We start from the raw sequence: 21,083 nt of genomic DNA on the forward strand, positions 1-21,083 counted from the left end.
ATTTGCTGTGCTTTTTCTGAGATCCTTTTTCCTTTCAGATTTCTTTAAACCTTTGTTTCTTTAAATATAATAAAAATTGTTGATAAGGAATTTATAACTGATAATTCTAAGATTTAAAGTCTCAGATCTCTGTGTCATCTTTTGTTTCTATTGATAGGGGCTCATGGTTTCTTTTTGTTTGTTTGGATGTATTTAACTTTGTTCAGCCTCGTAGCCTTGTGCATCAATAAATAATATGAGGCCCCAGCTGAAGGCCTCAGTCACTGGAGAGGATCTGTGTTTGCTTCAGCCAAAGAAATAGAAGGTTGAATTCTTTCTGCCTTCCCTTTTATGTGGTAGTTTCTAATGTCTTTTCAGCCCCCATACTCTGTGGAAGACTTTAAAATGTTTTTTGTAGTTTAGTTTTATTAATGAGAGGGCTAGTATGAATAAACTATCAGCTATTAAGTAAAAAATTTCGTTGTAGGTCTGTTAGGCTTTGATTTAATCCAGCTTTTCATTTTTTTGTTTTAGATCCGCTCAGCTTATTTTGAGTTAGTTTCTGCTTTGTGCCAGCGTATTCCACAGTTGATGAAAGAGGAAGCATCTAAAGTGAGCCCATCTGTTCTACTTAGCATTGATGACAGTGACCCCATTGTGTGCCCAGCTCTCTGGGAAGCTGTACTTTATACACTTACAACTATTGAGGTATGTAACAGAGGTACATTTAATACATCGGGGAGTATTTGTTGTCTTAGAAGTTTGTATTTTAGAAGCCTTAGATATGTGTGAGAGAGAGCCTATCGAATTATACTATCTAAAACTTACTGGGAAAAAAATGCTTTCTTAGAAATAAAATACTTAATCCGAAACTTGGTATAAATCTTTAAACTGACTATAAAATGGCATTGAGTTTTTATTGTACTTTTTTGTTTAGCCAGTATCAATTATTCTTTAAACCTTATGTGGTCCAGTCAACTCAGTATATCTGAATCTTATATTTAAGATTGAATACTGCTGCCCGTTTTATAGAACAGCTTTTATAGAAGTCATTTAAGTTAATTATTTCTGATCAGTTATGTCCTGAGCATGTGGGATATATGATTTCTATATGTAATAAATTTATTAAAGTTTCTGAGTTTTAGTTTAAATTTAGTTTTAGTGTTGAGAGATTTTAGCCTAAGGAGAATACATGATTAATACTTCTGAGAGCCTGTATGTCTCCTAATTGGGAAAACTATTCTATGATCTCTAATTATTACTATAATCTTTCCTTTGTTAGGACTGTTGGCTTCATGTAAATGCAAAAAAAAGTGTGTTTCCGAAGCTGTCAGCTGTGGTCCGTGAGGGTGGTCGCGGTCTGGCTACTGTCATATATCCTTATCTTTTGCCATTTATCAGCAAACTTCCTCAAACCATTACAGATCCAAAGTTGGATTTCTTCAAAAATTTCCTCACCTCTGTTGTTGCAGGGTAAGAAGTTTAAATTTCTTGATCGTTAAAACAAGAGATTTTTCTTGTTTGCATACATGGATAGGATGACATACTCATTATTGTCTTATTTAAATTTTCTCCATATTGTTTTGCTCTTCATTAAACACTTTTATTAAAGTTTTCAGAGAATTACAATTGGAATGCTTTTCTTGGGTACTTTCAAGGCTTCAGTGGTAATACACAGTAGAAAGTGTAATGAATATTGTGAGACCTTAGATGGACATAGACCATTTTTAAAATGTCATTTTTTGGTATGTTGATAAATACAAATGCCCTAATGGAAAAAAATGAACCTCTGAAGAATTAGTAAGTTCCATAAACTTAAATATGATAGCTATTTAAAGTCATAATTAAAAAAAAAATTTCACGGGCGCCTGGGTGGCTCAGTGGGTTAAGCCGCTGCCTTCGGCTCAGGTCATGATCTCAGAGTCCTGGGATTGAGCCCCACATCGGGCTCTCTGCTCAGCCGGGAGCCTGCTTCCTCCTCTCTCTCTGCCTACCTCTCTGCCTGCTTGTGATCTCTCTCTGTCAAATAAATAAATAAAATCTTTAAAAAAAAAAAATTTCACTGTACTTGTTGAACTTAATAAAAGATACTCAGTTTTATCTAATAAAATATACTCAGTTTTTTTTAATGATTACAAAATTATTTTTTAAAACATTATTATCTTTAAGTCCTGTCTTTAAAATTTGGAGGTGGATTTGTTCCTGAATAGAAAATAGTTGTGTATTCTCTTTTGTTGATGTATTTGAAATTGTGCTTTTTTCACACTTCAAGTTCTTACTGTTCTTAGTTTTCATTTTAAAAATTTTACTGTAAAAAATTCTCTTCTTTTGGTATGATCCATGTCTTTATTTTGGTGTTTCTGAGTTGCTTATTTTCTTTCTTGTGAAAGAATGAGCCAAAGTTATTTATTATTTTTTAGGCTATCAACAGAAAGAATAAAAACCAGCTTTTCAGAATGCTCAGCAGTAATATCAGCTTTTTTTGAATGCTTACGTTTCATCATGCAGCAAAACTTAGGTGAAGAAGAAATTGAAGAGATGCTCGTCAATGACCAGGTACTTACAAATGTAAAAATCATCAGTGCCTTTGCACATTGACTTATAAAATTAAGCTCATTGTATCTTGTCATTTTATTAATTAGTCTTCATATAGATTTCATTTTTATAATTTACAAATTAAGTAATGTGTATTTCTGACCAGCTAAATAAAAATTCTATGTTGTTGGTTGCCAGAATAATACCATAATTTCTAAGTACTAATTAGTCTCTGGATGTGCAAACCCTGTTTTGTAGAGTTGTAACACAAAACATAATTACAAAGTTGTTATTTGTGGGCTTTTATATTATATGTAAATTATACAATGATTTGTTACTTCTAAAATATTTGACTTATTTTGTGAAAAATTGTGCTTGGCTTTTAGAACCAGTGATGAAAGCAAGTTCTGGAATATGGTTCCTTATGTTAGGAAATTAATGAAGTTATATAAGCATAGATCCTGGTTGATATCTCACTTAACTACTCTTTGTAATTTAAGAAAATTCTGAATTCTATTGGTCCTATATGTCTTTCATATTGATTTAGAAAAAAGTAAAAAACTTGAATAAGTTCAGAAAATGTGAAGAAAACTGTATTATTTGTTAATAACCAATAATTTTGGTTAATTATATCATAAAAAGAATAATTTAGGGGGAATGCAGTGAAATCTTTAACCTTTTTGTATGATATGAAAATGACCTTCAAGTTGACTCCTCAGAGTTTTGAGGGGGAAAAAAAATCAACATTTTTTGGTTATTAAATATGGAATTTTATAGTGTTTTACAAATACCTTGTTTTTTTTGTTTTTCATTTTTCTCCTTTCCTTTTTTTTTTTTTTTAATTTTGAGAGAGAGAGAGCAAGCAAGCAAGCAAACGAGAAGAGGGGCAGAGGGAAAGGTATAGAGAGGATCTTAAGCAGGTTTCATGCCCAGCTCAGCCTGACTCTGGACTTGATCTCAAGACCCTGAGATCATGACCTGTGCCAAAATCAAGAGTTGGAAGCTTAAGGACCTCCCCGCCCTTGTTTATTTCATTTCATTTATTTTTTTACAAATACCTTGTTTAAATTTTATTTCTCCTGAAAACGGAACTTTTCCATTTCTACCTTCTCTTTTAGTTGATTCCTTTTATTGATGCAGTTCTCAAAGACGCAAGATTGCAAGATGGGCAGCTGTTTAACCATTTAGCAGAAACGTTAAGTTCCTGGGAAGCCAAAGCAGATGTGGAAAAAGATGATAAAAAAGCTCACAGTTTGGACAAAGTGCTGCTAAATTTTTGGGAAAGACTATCAGAGATCTGTGTGGAGAAAATCAATGAGCCAGAAGCTGATGTGAAATCAGTGTCAGGTGTATCTAACCTGCTACAGGTCCTTCAGAAGCCAAAGAGCTCGCTGAAGTCGAATAAAAAAAAAGTTGGTAAGGTTAGATTTGCTGATGAGCTGCCTGAAAGTAATAAGGAGAATGAAAAATGTGTTTCCTCAGAAGGTGAGAACAGTGAAGGCTCTGAATTAATGACTGAACCTTCTCTCACTCATAATTGTTCAGAGCTTATATCGCCGCTAAGGAAGAAACCTTTGGAAGACTTGGTCTGTAAACTAGCAATGATGAGTTTTAATTATGTCAATGAGCAAAAGTCAGAGCAACATCTAAGGTTCCTTTCTATTCTGCTCAGCTCTTTCTCTTCAACCCAAGTATTTAAAATGCTGTTAGGTGATGAAAAACAGAGTACTGTCAAAGCCAAACCTCTTGAAATAGCCAGACTTGCACAAAAAAATCCTGCAGTGCAGTTTTTATACCAGAAACTGATTGGTTGGCTAAATGAAGATCCAAGGAAGGATGCTGGTTTCTTGGTGGACATTTTGTACAGTGCCCTCCATTGCTGTGACAATAATATGGAAAGAAAATATATCTTGGATGATCTCATTGAGGTATTATTGTTATCTATCTCTTTATTTTCTTTTTTTTTAAAGATTTTATTATTTGACAGACAGATCACAAGTAGGCAGAGAGGCAGGCAGAGAGAGAGAGGAGGAAGTAGGCTCCCTGCTGAGCAGAGAGGCCGATGCGGGGCTGGATCCCAGGACCCTGAGACCATGACCTGAGCCGAAGGCAGGGGCTTCAACCCACTGAGCCACCCAGGCGCCCCTGTCTATCTCTTTAAACTGTAATGGTTTATATTGCCACAGTAATTATAGATAAGTAGAATGAGACCCACATGGAGGTTATTCTTGGGTGGTTTCTTGGGTGTGAATATCTATTTAAAGAAGAGCAATTTATTCTTTCCGATTTTAGTATATGTGCTGCCAAAGCAAGCACAAGCAATGTATTCTTGATTGTGATGGGGAAGTGTGTGAGACCAGTATGTGTTCAGTAAGTATGGTAAGTTGATGAATGCTTGGTAATAAAAGGCAGAGGTTTTTAGTCTACTTTTTAAAGTTGAAGTTGCTAAAAAAAGTTTTTAATTTTGTAGTGATTACATGGTGACTTCATTCCTTCTAGCAGATTATTTCTCCTCTTTCAGGGGGATCTGAAGTGGAATTCTATTCTTCAGGTCATCGAAAAGGTATCTTAGGGATTTTTTTTTTCTCCTTTTTTTGTATTTATGGGTATAGAAAAATTAAAACCAGTCATATTCACATGCTGTTAGAGAACTTCCTTCTTATTGTACCTTTCTTCCCACTATTGGGAAAGCTTTTGTTTGTTGCCTTTCTGTAGTATTATTTTTCTGGTTAGGAGTATCCACAAAGAGGGACTAGACTCTGGAAAATCCAGTGTTTCTCCCCTAACAGATAACAAAGGGAGAGTTAAACATTTGATTACCTTTAAATTAAGACTATAGATTTTACCCTTAATCTAGTTAACGTTTTCTTCTATAGACATGGATTGAGTGGTTTTAGCTTTGGCTAGAATACCTCAGGAAATTGAGTTTGTCCCACTTTGGAATACTATACAGGTAAATTAAGATCTTGTAGGCTTTGTCTGATTTCCACTTGACTAAATAAGAAAATTAGTGATAAAAATAATGAAAAGAAATTAAGGAACCTAAGCAATTTAGAAGTTTTAGAAATGGCTTAAGTGTTTTATACTAATGAACATGTAATGACATAATACTTCCAACCATAGAAATGTTTAGACTAGTTAAATAAAATTTTTTATTTTAGCATTTTTTATTATTTTTAAATTTTATACAGATAACTTTTTAATTTACAGGTTTTTTTTCTCTATCTTTATTTTAATTATGGTAAAAGCCCCATAACAAAACTTGCCATCTTAACTATTTCTGAGTTTACAGTTCAGTGGTGTCAACTATATTCATAGTATTGTGAACCAGTCTCCAGAATCTATCTTGGAAAACTGAAACTCTGTGCCCACTAAATAGTGACTTTCTATTTCCCCCAGTAGTTTCTTTTTACAAAATAAGTACAGAATATTAATTTACTGCTTTTCAATGAGAGATATAACTTATCAGAGAGCATTTGCATTAGTTTATCCAGTACCTTCTCTCTCGAAAGGCAGGGTATATGAAAAGCCAAATTATCAGAAAACTACTTGGTAAGTCTAGAATCAGAGCAAAAGGAGTTGGTAATTTGATAAGAGAAGACCATTTCCAACCTACGAATGCACTTGGCAGGTAGTTCAAATACTCATATCCATTTGGAAGACTATCCCTGCCTGACTACCTGGTCTCTTCAGCCCTTAAAGCTGGTCAGTTTCTTTCTGTGGATTTGTTAAAACATTAAGTATTGTACTTCATGTCTTGCTAACTTGAGAGACATTTAGAAGTTTACTTCCTGGATTCTATAAAATAGATCAGTTTTATTTAGTAAACTGTTTTAGCAAAGCCAATGTTATAGCTCTCTAGACTCTAGTTTTTCTTTTTGTGCAACTTTATACTTTATGATCAGAGTTATAAAGTCAGCTTCTTTAAACACAAACCTGGATTTTATAACCGGAAAAGGACTTTAGAGATTTTCTAGGTTAATCTTCATTTCTAAAATGAGGAAAGAGGCCCAGATTGGTTAAGAGATTTGTTCAAGGTCATAAAGCCAGAATAGTGGTAAAGCTTGGGCTAAAATAAAAGTTCTGGTTACCTAAGTTTCTTAAATAAGAGGATTAACAGTTTTTTAGGCACTACCCAATCCGCACTTGGATTTTTTTTTTCCAGATTGCTTTGAAATGAGCCAAGTTGCAAATTCCTTTCTTGTCAGCCCTAAAGCAAAAGAAGCTCTGGAAACATGGATCAGCATGCTTTTGGGGGTGGATTTACAGTTTGTTTTTTTCTCTTGTTTCCCCACTCCATGAAAATAAACCAGTTGCTGTTAGATATCTGGCCTCAGTTACTATTGCAGAGAATAAGGGGAAATAAGAAGGCCCATTGTTCATAATGAAGTAGCTTACCACCATTAAATAATAGTTGTTCTTTAATTTTAGTAAAATTAATGAACAAAAATTTAAAATATAGAGCATTTTAAAACCTGTCTTTAAAGTTCATCCATTCATTATTCATTGAACATATCTGCAGTGTTGATAGCAGGTATCAAAGAAGTTTAAGACAGTCTCTACTCTCAAGGAACTTACAATCCCATTGGAAACAAGACATACACAGATGAAACATTATAAATAATAATACAATCCAGTAAGTGCTTTAGAAATTCCGAGAAAAGCAGTGATGAGCATGGACTAGAGTGGATGGGGGAGATTTCGTAAAGCAGGTGGGCTTTGTTACAATTCTGAGAGAATGGATGGGATTTTGATAAGTAGAGGGGAAATATTTGTGGTTGGGAAGATAGCATGAGTAAAGCATGAAAGTGTATGTAAGCAAGGCCTAGTGGGGAACAGGGACAATACCAGCTTTCTTAGAACTTGAGGAAGAGTGGGGGGCCATGATGATGAAGGGAGGTAATATAGTACAAGTAATATTTTAGGCAGATATATTTTTTGATCTTCCTTCTAATCTTTGCTTTGATTTTATGGTTTTAGGCATGTTCTAGTTCAGATAAACATGCTTTAGTAACTCCTTGGCTAAAAGGAGAAATCCTTGGAGAGAAGTTGACAACCTTGGCAGATCACCTTTGTAGTAAGGACTTGGAATCCTCAGGATCTTCTGACTCTTACTTCTCAGAAAGATGGGCTCTTCTAAGCTTGGTATTATCCCAACATGTTAAAAATGGTAGGCAAAAATATGGCTTTTGTTTTTTAGTAGGGAATAAATCTTTCACTTTTGGGGAGGGGTTCCATGTTGCCAAGTTTGCTTGTAATTGATTGAAAATAACAAGACTTCATTCAGATATGTTAATCTTATAAGCACCCTAAATGTTTATTAATCTTTCTAGCATGACTTGGAAGACATTGTAATACTTTCAGTTTTATATTCTAAAGGGTTTTGAATAGCAAAGCTGTTCAGTAATTTTGTAGAGCATTGCTTTTTTTCTTTTTACTTAATTAAAAATTTTTTTTTTTTTTACATGAGGGCTTTTATGTGTGAGAGATCAGATTGATTTGTTGGTATAATTTCTTTCGTCTACTACATTTTTTTTAATACACAGAAAGATTTAATATTTTTTAAATTTTTAAAATATTTTTAAATATTTTTATATTAATATTATAATTTAATATTTTTAAAAATTTTTTGTCTGTGTGAACTTTTTTTCCTCTAGATTACTTGATTGGAGAAGTATATGTGGAGAGAATTATTGTTAAACTTCATGAAACTTTATCCAAAGGAAAGGAATTGTCAGAAGCTGAAAATAATGACTTGTCAGTGTCATTTATATGTGATGTGGCCTATAACTATTTCAGCTCAGCAAAAGGATGCTTGCTAATGCCATCATCTGAAGACTTATTATTAACTCTCTTTCAGTTATGTGCTCAGAGCAAAGAAAAAACACATTTGCCAGGTAATAGCCTACTGCTCAAATGTTTTGTTGGGAATCTCCGGCTCTGACCTTCATAGTGTAAGTGCCCAGGCTTTATTAATTGAATCATAATGTACTTGAAAGTTGAAAGCATTTTGAGGAAAGGGGTACAAATCTTAAACACTTTCAGCTTCAGAAACCAAGTTAAAGATGAATGTAGACATTATGTCTAAATTCTTTCTTGATACCAAAGATACAGTTTTAGAAGGGGTCATGATAGATGAGTTAGAATCTTAGCCTCTTTACTGAGTGGCTGTGGTTTGGCAAGTTGCTTAATTTCTTGATGTCTCAAACTCCACACTCATTAAGGGGGAGGTATAAATATGTCTTTCTCTTCTTCACTGTTGGTAGATATCAAAAAGAAATTGAAATTGCCTTTTTAAGGACTATATTAGCTTATATATTAATTGAGACTTACTTATGAAAGGAATGTTAAAAAATACTACTATTGTTACCCCTCCTCCCACACCCTTTTATACTAACTTCTCTATTTGGAAAAGGTGTAATATTTTCACAGCTCCAAAAGAAGAGTGCTCTTGTAAATAAGTTCAGAGAGGAAGAAAGCTAACTTTAAATATCTTAACTTTTATTTACATGGCATGAGCTACCTTGTATTATTGCAGATTTATGACATAATTATTTTGTTTTGGCAAAATTTTATGTTTTCCTTTTTTAGCAGTATCTTTAAAATCTCAAGTCTGCACTGAGTTATTTCAGACATTTTGTACTGATGATAGTTGCTTCACAGGGATTACAAATTACTGTTGACATCTTGATTTTAGACTTTCTTGTCTGTAAACTGAAAAATACTTGGCTCTCTGGTGTGAATTTATTGATCCACCAAACTGGCAATATGCATAAACAGAGTACCTTCCTGTGTTTGTCTGCGCTGTGGCTGAAGAACCAAGTTCAGTCTTCATCTTTGGATATCAAAAGGTAATTAATGTCTTTTATGCTCAGTTGCTCATTTGCTCTCCCTTTAATGTCTGATCACTGTCTTGAAATAAGAGCCCATGATTAATATGAGTGAATATGAGAAACAATTTGCTATATAAGAAATCTATAGGACTTGGGGCGCCTGGGTGGCTCAGTCTGTTGAGCCTCTGCCTTCAGCTCAGGTCATGATCCCAGGGTCCTGGGATCGAGCCCCGCATCGGGCTCCCTGCTCAGCAGGAAGCCTGCTTCTCCCTCTCACACTCCCTTTGTTTGTGTTCCCTCTCTTCCTGTGTCTGTCAAATAAATAAATAAAATCTTAAAAAAAAAATCTGTAGGACTCTAAGAGAAGATCCAGACAAAAAGATTTTTCCAAAAGGAATTTGTTTTAATGATCATTCATTTAAACTCCCTTAGTTGAAGAGTGATTTGTTTTAGAATATCTGCTGGACTCCAGATTTATGCTCAGTGATGTGATGGTGGTGCCATCCTGTTTCTTGTGGGCTGGTGTGGATTGTAACAATGACCTCTCATGGCCACCACACATAGTGATTATTCTTCTTTATTTTGGGGGGCCTTGTAGCCACTGTTTTAAGGTGTTGAAGAGCAAATATATTTCACAACTTGTGCCTAAATCCGTATGTAAAAGTAAAAGACCAAGAGAATGCTTCCAGAGGCTGTTAGGGTTAGGTCATATATTTTTCTGAACATCATGGTTTTGTTCATATAGTAAGGTATCTGTATTTCAGAAATACCTGATCTGAAATAAGTCAAGGCCCCTTCATTCTGAGGTAGAAGCAACACTCAATTTCAAATCATAAATAATGGATTAAATCCACAGTTTTGCTGTGTGTATGTTGAATTTAGGGTAGAGGAGTTGCTTAGCTTCATTTTTTACTAGGCTTTCATTCAGGTAAGTTGTTAACCTGCCACAGGGTATTTAATGTACCAGGGTGTTCAAGTTAGTCATAGCATAACCATAATAGCTACGTTGTTTGCATTATTTTCAGTCTTCAAGTCCTCTTGTCTGCTGTTGATGACTTGCTAAATGCACTTTTAGAAAGTGAGGATACTAATCTTCTGGGAGTATATATTGGAAGTGTAATGCCAAGCAACAGTGAATGGGAAAAGATGAGACAGTCTCTTCCTATACAGGTATGTTTAAGATTGAACTGTGCTTGTCTTATTCTGAAGTTTGGACTTCGTGCAGGCTTGGACATTTTTATTTTGTTCTGGGGGAAAGAAAAAGTAAACAAACTGTCTTCTTTTGGGGGGAGGAGAAAAAAAGGTGAAATGAGTATATTGCTTTGCCTTTACATCTCTGAATGCTCATATATTGGATGTTTGTTTGTAAGACAGTGGCACTTGCTGTGGTACAGGTGAATTAAAGGAGTCTTAAATACACATGTTGATAATTTCCTAAAGTAAAACCCAAACTTGTAGACTTCTGTGATTTTGCTAATAAACTAGTAATAACTTCACTTTTGAAGTTACTCTAATAACATTTTGAAGATACTCTAATAATTTCATTTTTGTTCCCTGTCTTAATTGTATAGGTAGTAAATAATTTAGAATATCTAATGATTTTGTATATAATTTAATGTATTCTTTTTACAGTGGTTGCATAGACCTCTTTTAGAAGGAAGATTGAGTTTGAATTATGAGTGTTTCAAAACAGATTTTAAAGAACAAGATACAAAGAAACTTCCCAGCCATTTGTGTACTTCAGCATTATTGAGCAAAATGGTATTAGTTGCACTGAAAAAGGAAATAGTCCTAGAAAATAATGAGCTTGAGAAAATAAGTAAGTATATATGAGCATTCAGATATAATAGAAATGTTTTGAAATAATAATAATTTTGAAAGAATTTTGATTAACCTGCAATTTAGATAAGAATCTTCCATTCCTATTAGCTGTTTTAGTGATTAAAAACTTGAGGTTACTTGAGTGATGAGTGGTAAATCGCAAATTGGATGGAAACATACTGAAATCTTGCTATAATCTTGTTAGCTGTAGAGCAGAATTTGGTATAATATTAGTTACTGAAGCTGGTAAGACAGATAGATCCTATGGCATATATCCTTAAAGAAAGTGGTTAAGTGAGTCTAGTATTTCATCAAGGATTCTGAATTTTCAGTTTTTGAACCACTTTATCTTTGTGTTCATAGGGATATGTGTGTATCTATATACACACACACACACCACACACACACACACACACACACACACATTTTTTTTTCCCCTGGCAAATAGAGGTTCAAATGTTGAATTCCAAGGGGATTTTGGACTTCAAAAAATTCCCCCATTCCAGGAAATGGTGTAGAATTGTAGGAAGCAATGTGACCTATACAGAATGGTATTAAAGGTACAGAGGATTTGCATAATTTCTCAGTCTTGTTTGTAAGCCTTCAGCTATAGTGTAGTTACTAGTAGAAGAGAACATATGTCCTGGGGAAGAAAGCTGCTCCACAGGCAGTTAAGGGCAAGGAGTTTAGTACAGTTTCCATTGCCCACAGAGTGAATCTATACAAAATAGAACTGGAAATTGTAGTAATGATCTTTGTAATACTTGTTCTTGTTAACTGTGTTACTAATGACAAACTGACAACATTATGTATTTAATCTCCTTATCAACCCTATCAGATTTTATTACTGTTGTTTTTCTCACCTTGTTGTTTTCTTATCTTGAGTTGATTAAAGTTACTTAGCTTGTAAGGGAGAGGATTAGATTTTGAACCAGGTGTCAAGTCTTCTGACTCCAAAATCTATACGTGGCTTTATAAGAGAGAGTTGTGACTAATTATGTAATCTACTATGATATGCTAGGTTTTGTGATAGGTACTGGTCGTTGAATTCTCACAGCACTCCCTGTGGCAGATTTTCATACTCTAATTGATAACTATATGTACAGCTCATTTGAATCCAGACCAGTCAGTCTGTTGCGGAGATCCCCACCCTATTTACTATATCATGGTATTTCCCATTTCTTAACATTGGCTTGACCTTCTCATTTCAGGTGTTGGGTTCCTTAGTTGTTTTTTCCTGTAAGTAACTTGTTAACACTTGTGGCAAAAATAGTAGGAAGATTCTTCCAGTGTTTCTGGTAACTTAGGCTTGTCGCATTCTTAACTAATCAGAAGAGGGACCAAGTAAGATTTGGGAGGAGACTCATATTTTGTATCGCATATTCTCAGAATTCATTATCATAAAACATCTCAAAGCAGATTTAAAAATCAGTTTTTAGACTGATGGACATAGCAGTATTAGAAAATGGGACAGAGAGGTGAAAATGATCAAAGGCCTCTTCACAGAACACTCTTGATGTGTCGTCCCTTCTATAGTTGCAGAACTGCTCTATTCGCTGCAGTGGTATGAGGAATTAGACAATCCACCTGTTTTTCTAACTGGATTTTGTGAAATGCTTCAAAAGATGAATATTACATATGATAACTTATGTGGACTTGGTAATACTTCTGGCCTTTTACAGCTGTTATTTAACAGGTAAGAATTTCTTTTAACTTCCATTTTTATATGATTATTTTACTCATTTTTGGCTTTGTTTCTGTAAAATGTAAGCTCACCTCATGCTAATTGTTCAGTCAGAGGATTGATCTAAATTAAACTCAATTCTTTTTTTTTTTTTTTAAAGATTTTATTTATATATTTGAGGCAGAGAGAAAGCACAAGCAGGGGGAGGGACAGAAGGAGAGGGAGAAGCAGACTCCCTGCTGAGCAGAGAGCCTGACTCCGGGCTAGATCCTGGGGTCCCGGGATCATAACTTGAGCCAAACGAAGGCAGGCACTTTACCAACTAAAACACCCAGGTGCCCTACATTAAACCGAATTCTTTTTTTTTTTTTTAAAGATTTTGTTTATTTATTTGACAGACAGAGATCACAAGTAGGCAGAGAGGCAGGCAGAGAGAGAGAGAGAGAGAGAGAAGAGGAAGCAGGCTCCCTGTGGAGCCGACAGCCCGATGTGGGGCATGATCCCAGAACCCTGGGATCATGACCTGAGCCGAAGGCAGAGGCTTTAACCTATTGAGCCACCCAGGCGCCCCATTAAACCCAATTCTTAATGATAAATACTTTGTGGATTCAAGTTCTCGATTTACTCATTGAGATATTTGAACTTTGCCTGTGTCCTTAAATCCATAAATACATTCAAGTATGGGACAGATGACAATGAAGGAAACAGAAGCCTTGTAGAAGTTGTTTTGGTATCTGTGATCCATCCTTCCACTACTCTCAAATCTAAGCTTTTACTTTGCATGTTGTTACAGATGTGTCTTTTTTTTTTTTTCTAAGATTTTATTTATTTATTTGACAGAGATCACAAGTAGGCAGAGAGGCAGACAGAGGAGGGGAAGCAGGCTCCCTGCTGAGCAGAGAGCCTGATGCGGGGCTTGATCCCAGGAGCCACCCAGGTACCCCCCAGATGTGTCTTAAGATTATAACCACGGGGGCACCTGGGTGGCTTAGTGGGTTAAGCATCTGCCTTCAGCTCAGGTCATTACCCCAGGGTCCTGGGATCGAGCTTCATATCAAGCTTCCTTCTCAGCAGCGAGTCTGCTTCTCCCCTCCTTCCTGCCCATGCTCTCACTATCTGTTTCTCTCTTAAATAAACAAATAAAATATAAAAAAAAATTACAACCGCAAAACTTTCTCACCTAGTTGAGGAAGTAGGTATTACAGTAATCATATTGGTTCTAGTAGTTAGTATTTAGCCTGTTGAAATTACTGTGTTGAACTGCTTCTCTTTGTTTTTCACTAGCCAATAGTGTTTTGTTTTTTTTTTTTTAAAGATTTTATTTATTTATTTGACAGACAGAGATCACAAGTAGGCAGAGAGGTAGGCAGAGAGAGAGAGAGGAGGAAGCAGGCTCCCCGCGGAGCAGAGAGCCTGATGTGGGGCTCGATCCCAGGACTCTGGGATCATGACCTGAGCCGAAGGCAGAGGCTTTAACCCACTGAGCCACCCAGGCGCCCCGCCAATAGTGTTTTGAGTATGCTATAGTTTCAGGGGTCCCAGGCTGAGCACATCTTTCTCTGCAATCTCAATCCATGTACTTGACACTTAGAACTTTTGCCGGCTGATAGTAATACCTTGGTTCTTCAGCATTAACCAGCCTTGGTGTCCTGTGGAATATGTCCTTTTCCGAGCTGCAGACTCTGGTGCTCAAGCCTAATCTCCTCTATTGGGATTCGAAGGGCTTTGGGATGAGAGCTCAGTACCAGTTGTAAAGGAGTGTTGGAAGCCTAAGTCTCCTAGTCCATTCAGTAATGACCATTGTTTTGGGGCAAAAGCCCTATGTGAATTGATACCCTCACGAGATAATTTACTTAATTCTATAAAGGAATCAGGCAAACATTCTTTAAAAATCTTAAACACTATGAAAATGGATTTTTTCCTTTTTCTTTTTTAGATCCATGGAAAATGGCACCCTTTGGTCCCTCATTATTGCTAAGTTGATCCTTTCCCGAAGTGTTTCATCGGATGAAGTAAAACGGCATTACAGGAGAAAAGAAGGGTATTCTTACTTAAAATGTTTGTACTCTGTAGTTTGTTGTATTTGGTTACCTTCGCAACCCCAACTAATGAATAATCTCTAATCAATCAAGGAAACAAGGTTTAAGAAATGAAATTAAATGAAAGGAAATGAGAATTAGACTTTCTTAAAAGATTTTATTTGTTTATTTGAGGGGGGAGAGAGAGAGAGAGTGAGCGAGCATACACAGAGGGAGAGGGAGAAGCAGACTCTGTGCTCAGCAGGGGACCCGATGTGGAGCTTGATCCCAGGACCCTGGGATCATGACCTGAGCAGAAGGCAGAGGATTAACCAACTGAGCCACTCAGGTGGCCATCCCGTCGCCGCCCCCTGCTCCCTGCCACTACTGAGTCACCGAGGCACCCTGAGAATTAAAGACTTTAAAAGAATTTCAGTTTTAGGGTTGGGACACACTTTATTTTAAATATTTTTAACTTTATAGTATTTTGTTATGGAATTTTATACTTGGTTTAAAAAGCATTTTGTTAACTTCTTCTCTTTTCCCCAGAAATCTTTTTGGTAGAAATCTTTCTTTTTCCCCTCCCTAATATCCTTCTTCTATTACTTTATTTGCTATTTGGAAGTGATAAGAAAAATTACTTTCTCTTCTCTTAAATAAAGATCATCCTATTGAAAAAACACTATAGAAATGCAATAAATGTATTCTTAAAAAATAGATTATGGCATTGGACATACTAGAGATCTAGAGTTGGTCATATTAGAGAAGCTGAACACTCAAACACTTAGTTAAAATTTACCAAGAGGCATTTTGAATTTTCTGATTTACCAGGAATTCTGAAATGATATGTATATGTTCTGGTACAGTAGAATTATAAACTAAATTTATATTTTTTTGTATTTAAAAATGTTTTAAACTTATTATTTTGAAGTAGTTATGGATTTACATGCAGTTGAAAGAAATGATACAAAGAGATTCCATATACCGTTCATTCCGTTTCCGTCAGTGGTACCATTTTGCATAACTTTAATACAATTTTACAACCAGGAAGATGGCATCCATACAATCCATTGACTAAGTTTACATGTACTCATTTGTTTGTCTATGTGTTCTGTGTAATTCACATGCCTGACCACTACCACAGTCTTAGAGATAGAACAGCTTTATTATAAGGATCCCTTGTGTTACCCTTTGATAATCAGTGCCACCTCTCTTCCTCCCATTTTCATCTCCAGCAACAAGCAATCTGTTCTTCTCTTTATCATTTAGGAAAGTTACATAAATGAAATCACATAACATATGATCTTTTGATACTGGCTTTTTTATTTAGCATAATTTAATTTTTTCTGATTATAAAAGTAATAGGGAATTTACTAGAGAATTATTAGAACTAATGACTAATGATGGATTTATACTTGACAGAAAAATCCTAAACTATTCTATTCAATAGTAATTAAAAATGGCATAGGAAAAACGAGAGTCTATTCACAATGACAACAAAACTGTACCTAGAAATAAATTTACAAAAAAAATACAATATAAAACTTTAGTAAAGATTACAAAAGAAGGTGGGAAGATAAATTATAAAAATGGTTGTATCAATCTCTAATTGCAGTGCAATCTCAATAAAAATTCCAGCAATATTTTTTGAGAAACTTGACAAACTATCTTTGAAGAAAAAATGCTCAAGAATTGATAGGGGGAGAAAAAATGGTAGGAAATTTCTGAAAAAGTAAAAAGGACTTGCCCTACCAATAAAATAATTAAGTAGTATTAAATTAGTGAATAGATAAGTCATTAGATCAAGATAGAGAGTCCAGAAACTAATCCACACAGATATGAGGATTTAGTTTTTGATGCAGGTGGCCTTTCAAATTAGAGGTGTGAGTCAATAATACATGATGTTAGGAATACTGGATATGTTTGAAAAAAATAGCGAGGTGCCCCTCTCTTACGTTAAAACACAAAGATGAAGTCCAGGTGAGAGCTAAATGTAAAGAACAGATCTATATAAAAGTATCAAGGGAAAATAAGAGACTCTGTATAATCTTATGGGTAAGATCTTAAGCAAAGCACAAAAACCCAGAATCTGTAAAACAAGTGATAGATATTTTTGTAAAAATGAAAACTTCTAGCAACATAAGTACCCATCAACAGATGAATGGATAAACAAAAAATGGGGTACACACAAACAATGGAATATTATTCAGCCTTTAAAAGGAAGGAAATTCTGACACATCTTAAAACATGGATAAACCGTGAGGACATTTATGCTAAGTGGAGTAAACCAGGCCTAAATGACAAATATTATATGATTCCTTTTATGTGAGATACCTAGAGTAGTCAAATTCATAGAGACAGCAGGTGAAATTGTGGTTGCCAGGAACCGAGGAGAAGGAAAGTGGGGAGTTCTTGTTTAGTGAAAATTTAGTATAAAACTTAGCAGATACCAATTTTGTGAACTGAAAGGACTTCCAGAGATTGGTTGCACAGCATTGTTAATGTACCTAACACTACTGAGCTTACACTTAAAATAGTTAATTTGGTAAAAAATTTGGTAAATTAATGTGTATTTTACCCATAAGTAAAATTTTTTAGAAAAAGAAAACTTCTGTATGACAAAAGTGCAGTAAACAAAGGTTAAAGGACAAGTGACAAAATGGGAAAAAACATTTATAAATTAACAAAAACTTAATATCCATAATATACAAATAGCTTCTATTAGTCAGTAAAACCATCCAAATTAAAAAATGTATCAAAGACTTTAACAGGTAATTCATATATTAAATAGTCAAATAGTCAATGGTCATTTCATTGGTGAAATGTGAAATATGAAAGGATTTACGATAGTAATAATGATAGAAATATGAATTAAAAGAAGCACATTTTATCTGTCATCTTGCTAGAAATTAAGAAGATCCATTAAGTGTGCAGTCACACTTGTTTTGGTGACAGTATAAACTAATTATGCTTTTTAGGAAAGCAATTTGAAATTATCAAAATATAAGACATACATATCCTTTGCTCTTGTAATTTCTACTTCTAGGAATCTAGCCTAAATAGTATTTTGTTTGCGCATATGCAGAATAATACCTTGCTCACAGACATTTATTGCAACTTTATTTGTAAGGGCAAAATTTGGGAAAAAAAATCAATGTCCACTACTAGGGGCAATAGTTAAGTTACGATAGTATGGGATATTTTTCTTTTTGTTCTTAATTTAGTTACGTAGCTTTAAAATAGAAAGTAATTTATATTATATATTCTGATATAGAAAGTTCTAAAATGTAAGTGGCAAGTATATTTAGAGCTAACAGTATATTTAGAGTGATCTCATTATATGAATAAAATTCAAGTATATATATGCACATATATAAATATCAACTCCTAGAAAGGACACAACTGGTACTGTTTAAATGAATCTGTTGACTTTTAAGGAGAACATAATCACCATATATTGTTCTATAATTTAAAAAATTATACATGGGGGTGAAGTTATATATGCTTATGTTAAAAATTTAGAAGCCTGTAAAAAAGAGAAAAAAGCAGCAGAAAATATCCACAATTCCATCATCCAGAACCAACAGCTGTCAATCTCATCATTGTTTCCTTTTTTTCCCATAGACTTATTTTATATAGTGGCATTATTAGTCTTTTTGAATATTCTGAAGGAGAAGGAATTTTCTGAAACCACTGCATGTTTTGGATAAATATAACTCATATTTCCTTTTCTTTAAACAGTTTTTTCCCACTAACGGAAGGTAATATGCATACCATTCAAAGTCTCTGTCCATTTTTGTCAAAAGAAGACAAGAAAGAATTCATTGCTCAATGTATACCTCCCCTTTTGGCCTGGACTAAGGAAGATCTTTGCAGTACTAATGGTTAGTGCTTGATAATAAATATTTCTTTAATTACTGCTTGAGATAAAAGAAGTGTTTCTTAATATCTAAATCCAAATCTAGCAGAGATTAATTGAATTGCAGCTGATTTATTCCTAGTTCATACTTTTGCTACTTAACAAGTTGACAGTCAATAGGATGAGTGTCATTGTAGACTGTTAACCATTTTGTAGTACAGAAATGCTACAGACTTAAGGGAAGATTAAAACAGATATCCTTTCATTGTTTATTTATCCATAACATTTTTAGCTATGCTTAATTTCTCCCTTGTCAACCAATGATTGAACATCTAAAGGTAACAGAGAGATAGCTTTTGTTTTATTTTTAGCTTTTTTGGGCCCTCTGTACTCTTATTAGTTCATTTGTTTATTAATTTAATAAACACTTACTGAATATGGCTCTTTGGCAGTTCCTTTTGTAAAGAGGACAGATATTAGGTTATATCGTGATACCGATGTATCAGAAACACGTCCTGCTTTGTGTGTCAAAGCAGCAGAACAGGAGTTCCCCACTCTGCGTTGTGGCATCAATAGTGATTTCATAAAGAAGAATTTAACTGGGTGATGAAGGATGGTTTTCCATATGGATGTAGTTGGGAACAGGCATTTGAGGTACACAGAAACATGAAAGAGTGTATAGAGTTCAGTTTGGCTGGCATTTGAGGTAGAAAAGGTTGGGGACAAAGGGTGTAAGAAGCACAAGTATCTGGATTTTGGACTTTAAAGGGTAGGCAGTAAGGAGCTATTGGCTCAAATTAAGAGCCTACTAGGAGAGTAGTGGTACTGTCTCATTAGAAAGATTATTTTGATAACTGTGACAGGTGGATGTGAGGGAAGAGAGATTGCGGTAGAAGACAGGAAGCTATTAGAATGTCTTTATTTTTTTAATGTTTATTTTATTTATTTTTTAGAGGGGTGAGGGGCAGAGGGAGAGAGAGAATCTTAAGCAGGCTTCATGCCCTGCGTGGCAATACTCATCTCCAAACCCTGAGATCATGACCTGAGCTGAAATCAAAGAGTTAGAATGACTCTTAATTGACTGAGCCACCAGGTGCCCCTGGGATAATTTTAATGAGAGATAAACAGAACTTAAATCAAGGCATAGATGAAAGAGAGGGGCTGGAAATGAAAGAGATTAAGGAAATAGAATTGGTGGGGGTCTGTGATTCTATTTCTGAATTGGGTAGAAGGAAGTAGGGAAGGGGTAAACAGGGAGCCAGTGTTAAATTAAGCTGGCTGTGGAGTATTACTCAAAATGGAGATTGTCTGTCGACTAGATGGAAATAGTGTTTTCAAAGCCCAGGTCATATAGGTGGTAGCATAATCTGTAAATGAGGATGAGCTTGTCCAGGGAGAGTGAAGAGTGAGAAGAATATCAAAGGAACACCAGTACATAGATATATGGGTTATGTGGGTGAGGGGAGACGTGAGAATAAGGACTAAAGATAAAAGCAGAGGAGGAAGTTTTAGGTAGTATTCATCACCTGTGTTAAATGCCGCAGAAGGTCAAGGAAAATTCAGGACTGGAAAGTGTCCATTAACTTTGGGGTTATTGGAATGAAGAGTAGTGAGGAAGTGGAGGCAGATAGTTTGTTCTAAGTGTTCAGTGAAAATGGATGTAGAAAGAAGGTGAGAACTGGAAATGAATTGAAGGTCAGAGGGAAAATCAGTGTTGCAGGGAAGAAGGAGTAGAAGATAGAGAAACTGATGATAGCTCCCACTGAGATGAGAGGGATGGGATCTACTTAGAAGATACTAACCTTTTGTAGGTGGAGTGACTTTCTTCTAGGAGAAGTTAGGAGACATGTAGGATGGATGCAGATGTGAATAAAGAGAGGGTAGGGAACTCGATGTATTCCTTACTAATAAGCTTTGTGTCTCTTTGGGCTAGGTCATTTCATGAGTGAAAACTGGATTGCAGATTTTAAGAAGGATAGTGAAACTTTGAAAACTGGATTGCAGATTTTAAGAAGGATAGTGAAACGTAGTGGAAGAAGAACACGCCTATCAATAAACATTTGTCAAAAAGAATTACCCTATGGCGCCCAAAGCCAGCCGATGTAAAAAAAAAAAAAAAAAAAAAAAATTATTGTGGCATTAAGCTGTGTAGTTGTGTTCATTGACAGAGTAAGATTGTAGGATCAGGCAGGGATTTGTAGTTCTGGAATGGGGATGCAGTTGAGGTTGTGCACAGAGGACAGGAGACCTAATGGGAGTGCAGGTGGTTTCTCCAGCGCACGTTATAACTGATGGATGGCCAAGGGGAAAAAGGGGCAGAAGACAAGGCTGCAGTGTCATACAGCTGTTTGCAG

The 21,083-nt window shown here is 35.1% G+C and overlaps 1 protein-coding gene across 2 annotated transcripts in view; it reads left to right on the plus strand.

Moving 5' to 3' along the window:
- Nucleotides 1-21,083, plus strand: part of LTN1 (listerin E3 ubiquitin protein ligase 1) — a 67,402-nt gene that overhangs the window by 18,042 nt on the left and 28,277 nt on the right. For both annotated transcript variants that reach the window (XM_032865482.1, XM_032865481.1), the window contains exons 7-19: nucleotides 514-687; nucleotides 1,262-1,452; nucleotides 2,400-2,535; nucleotides 3,633-4,442; nucleotides 5,036-5,077; nucleotides 7,495-7,684; nucleotides 8,172-8,411; nucleotides 9,212-9,365; nucleotides 10,373-10,517; nucleotides 10,980-11,166; nucleotides 12,705-12,864; nucleotides 14,789-14,893; nucleotides 18,612-18,754. In XM_032865482.1, coding sequence (XP_032721373.1) covers nucleotides 514-687; nucleotides 1,262-1,452; nucleotides 2,400-2,535; nucleotides 3,633-4,442; nucleotides 5,036-5,077; nucleotides 7,495-7,684; nucleotides 8,172-8,411; nucleotides 9,212-9,365; nucleotides 10,373-10,517; nucleotides 10,980-11,166; nucleotides 12,705-12,864; nucleotides 14,789-14,893; nucleotides 18,612-18,754 — 2,677 coding nt within the window. The remainder of the gene's footprint in view (nucleotides 1-513; nucleotides 688-1,261; nucleotides 1,453-2,399; nucleotides 2,536-3,632; nucleotides 4,443-5,035; nucleotides 5,078-7,494; nucleotides 7,685-8,171; nucleotides 8,412-9,211; nucleotides 9,366-10,372; nucleotides 10,518-10,979; nucleotides 11,167-12,704; nucleotides 12,865-14,788; nucleotides 14,894-18,611; nucleotides 18,755-21,083) is intronic.

The sequence above is a fragment of the Lontra canadensis genome, unplaced genomic scaffold, assembly GCF_010015895.1.
Source record: "Lontra canadensis isolate GAN:19392208 unplaced genomic scaffold, GSC_riverotter_1.0 scaffold29, whole genome shotgun sequence".
Taxonomy (NCBI): Eukaryota; Metazoa; Chordata; class Mammalia; order Carnivora; family Mustelidae; genus Lontra; species Lontra canadensis.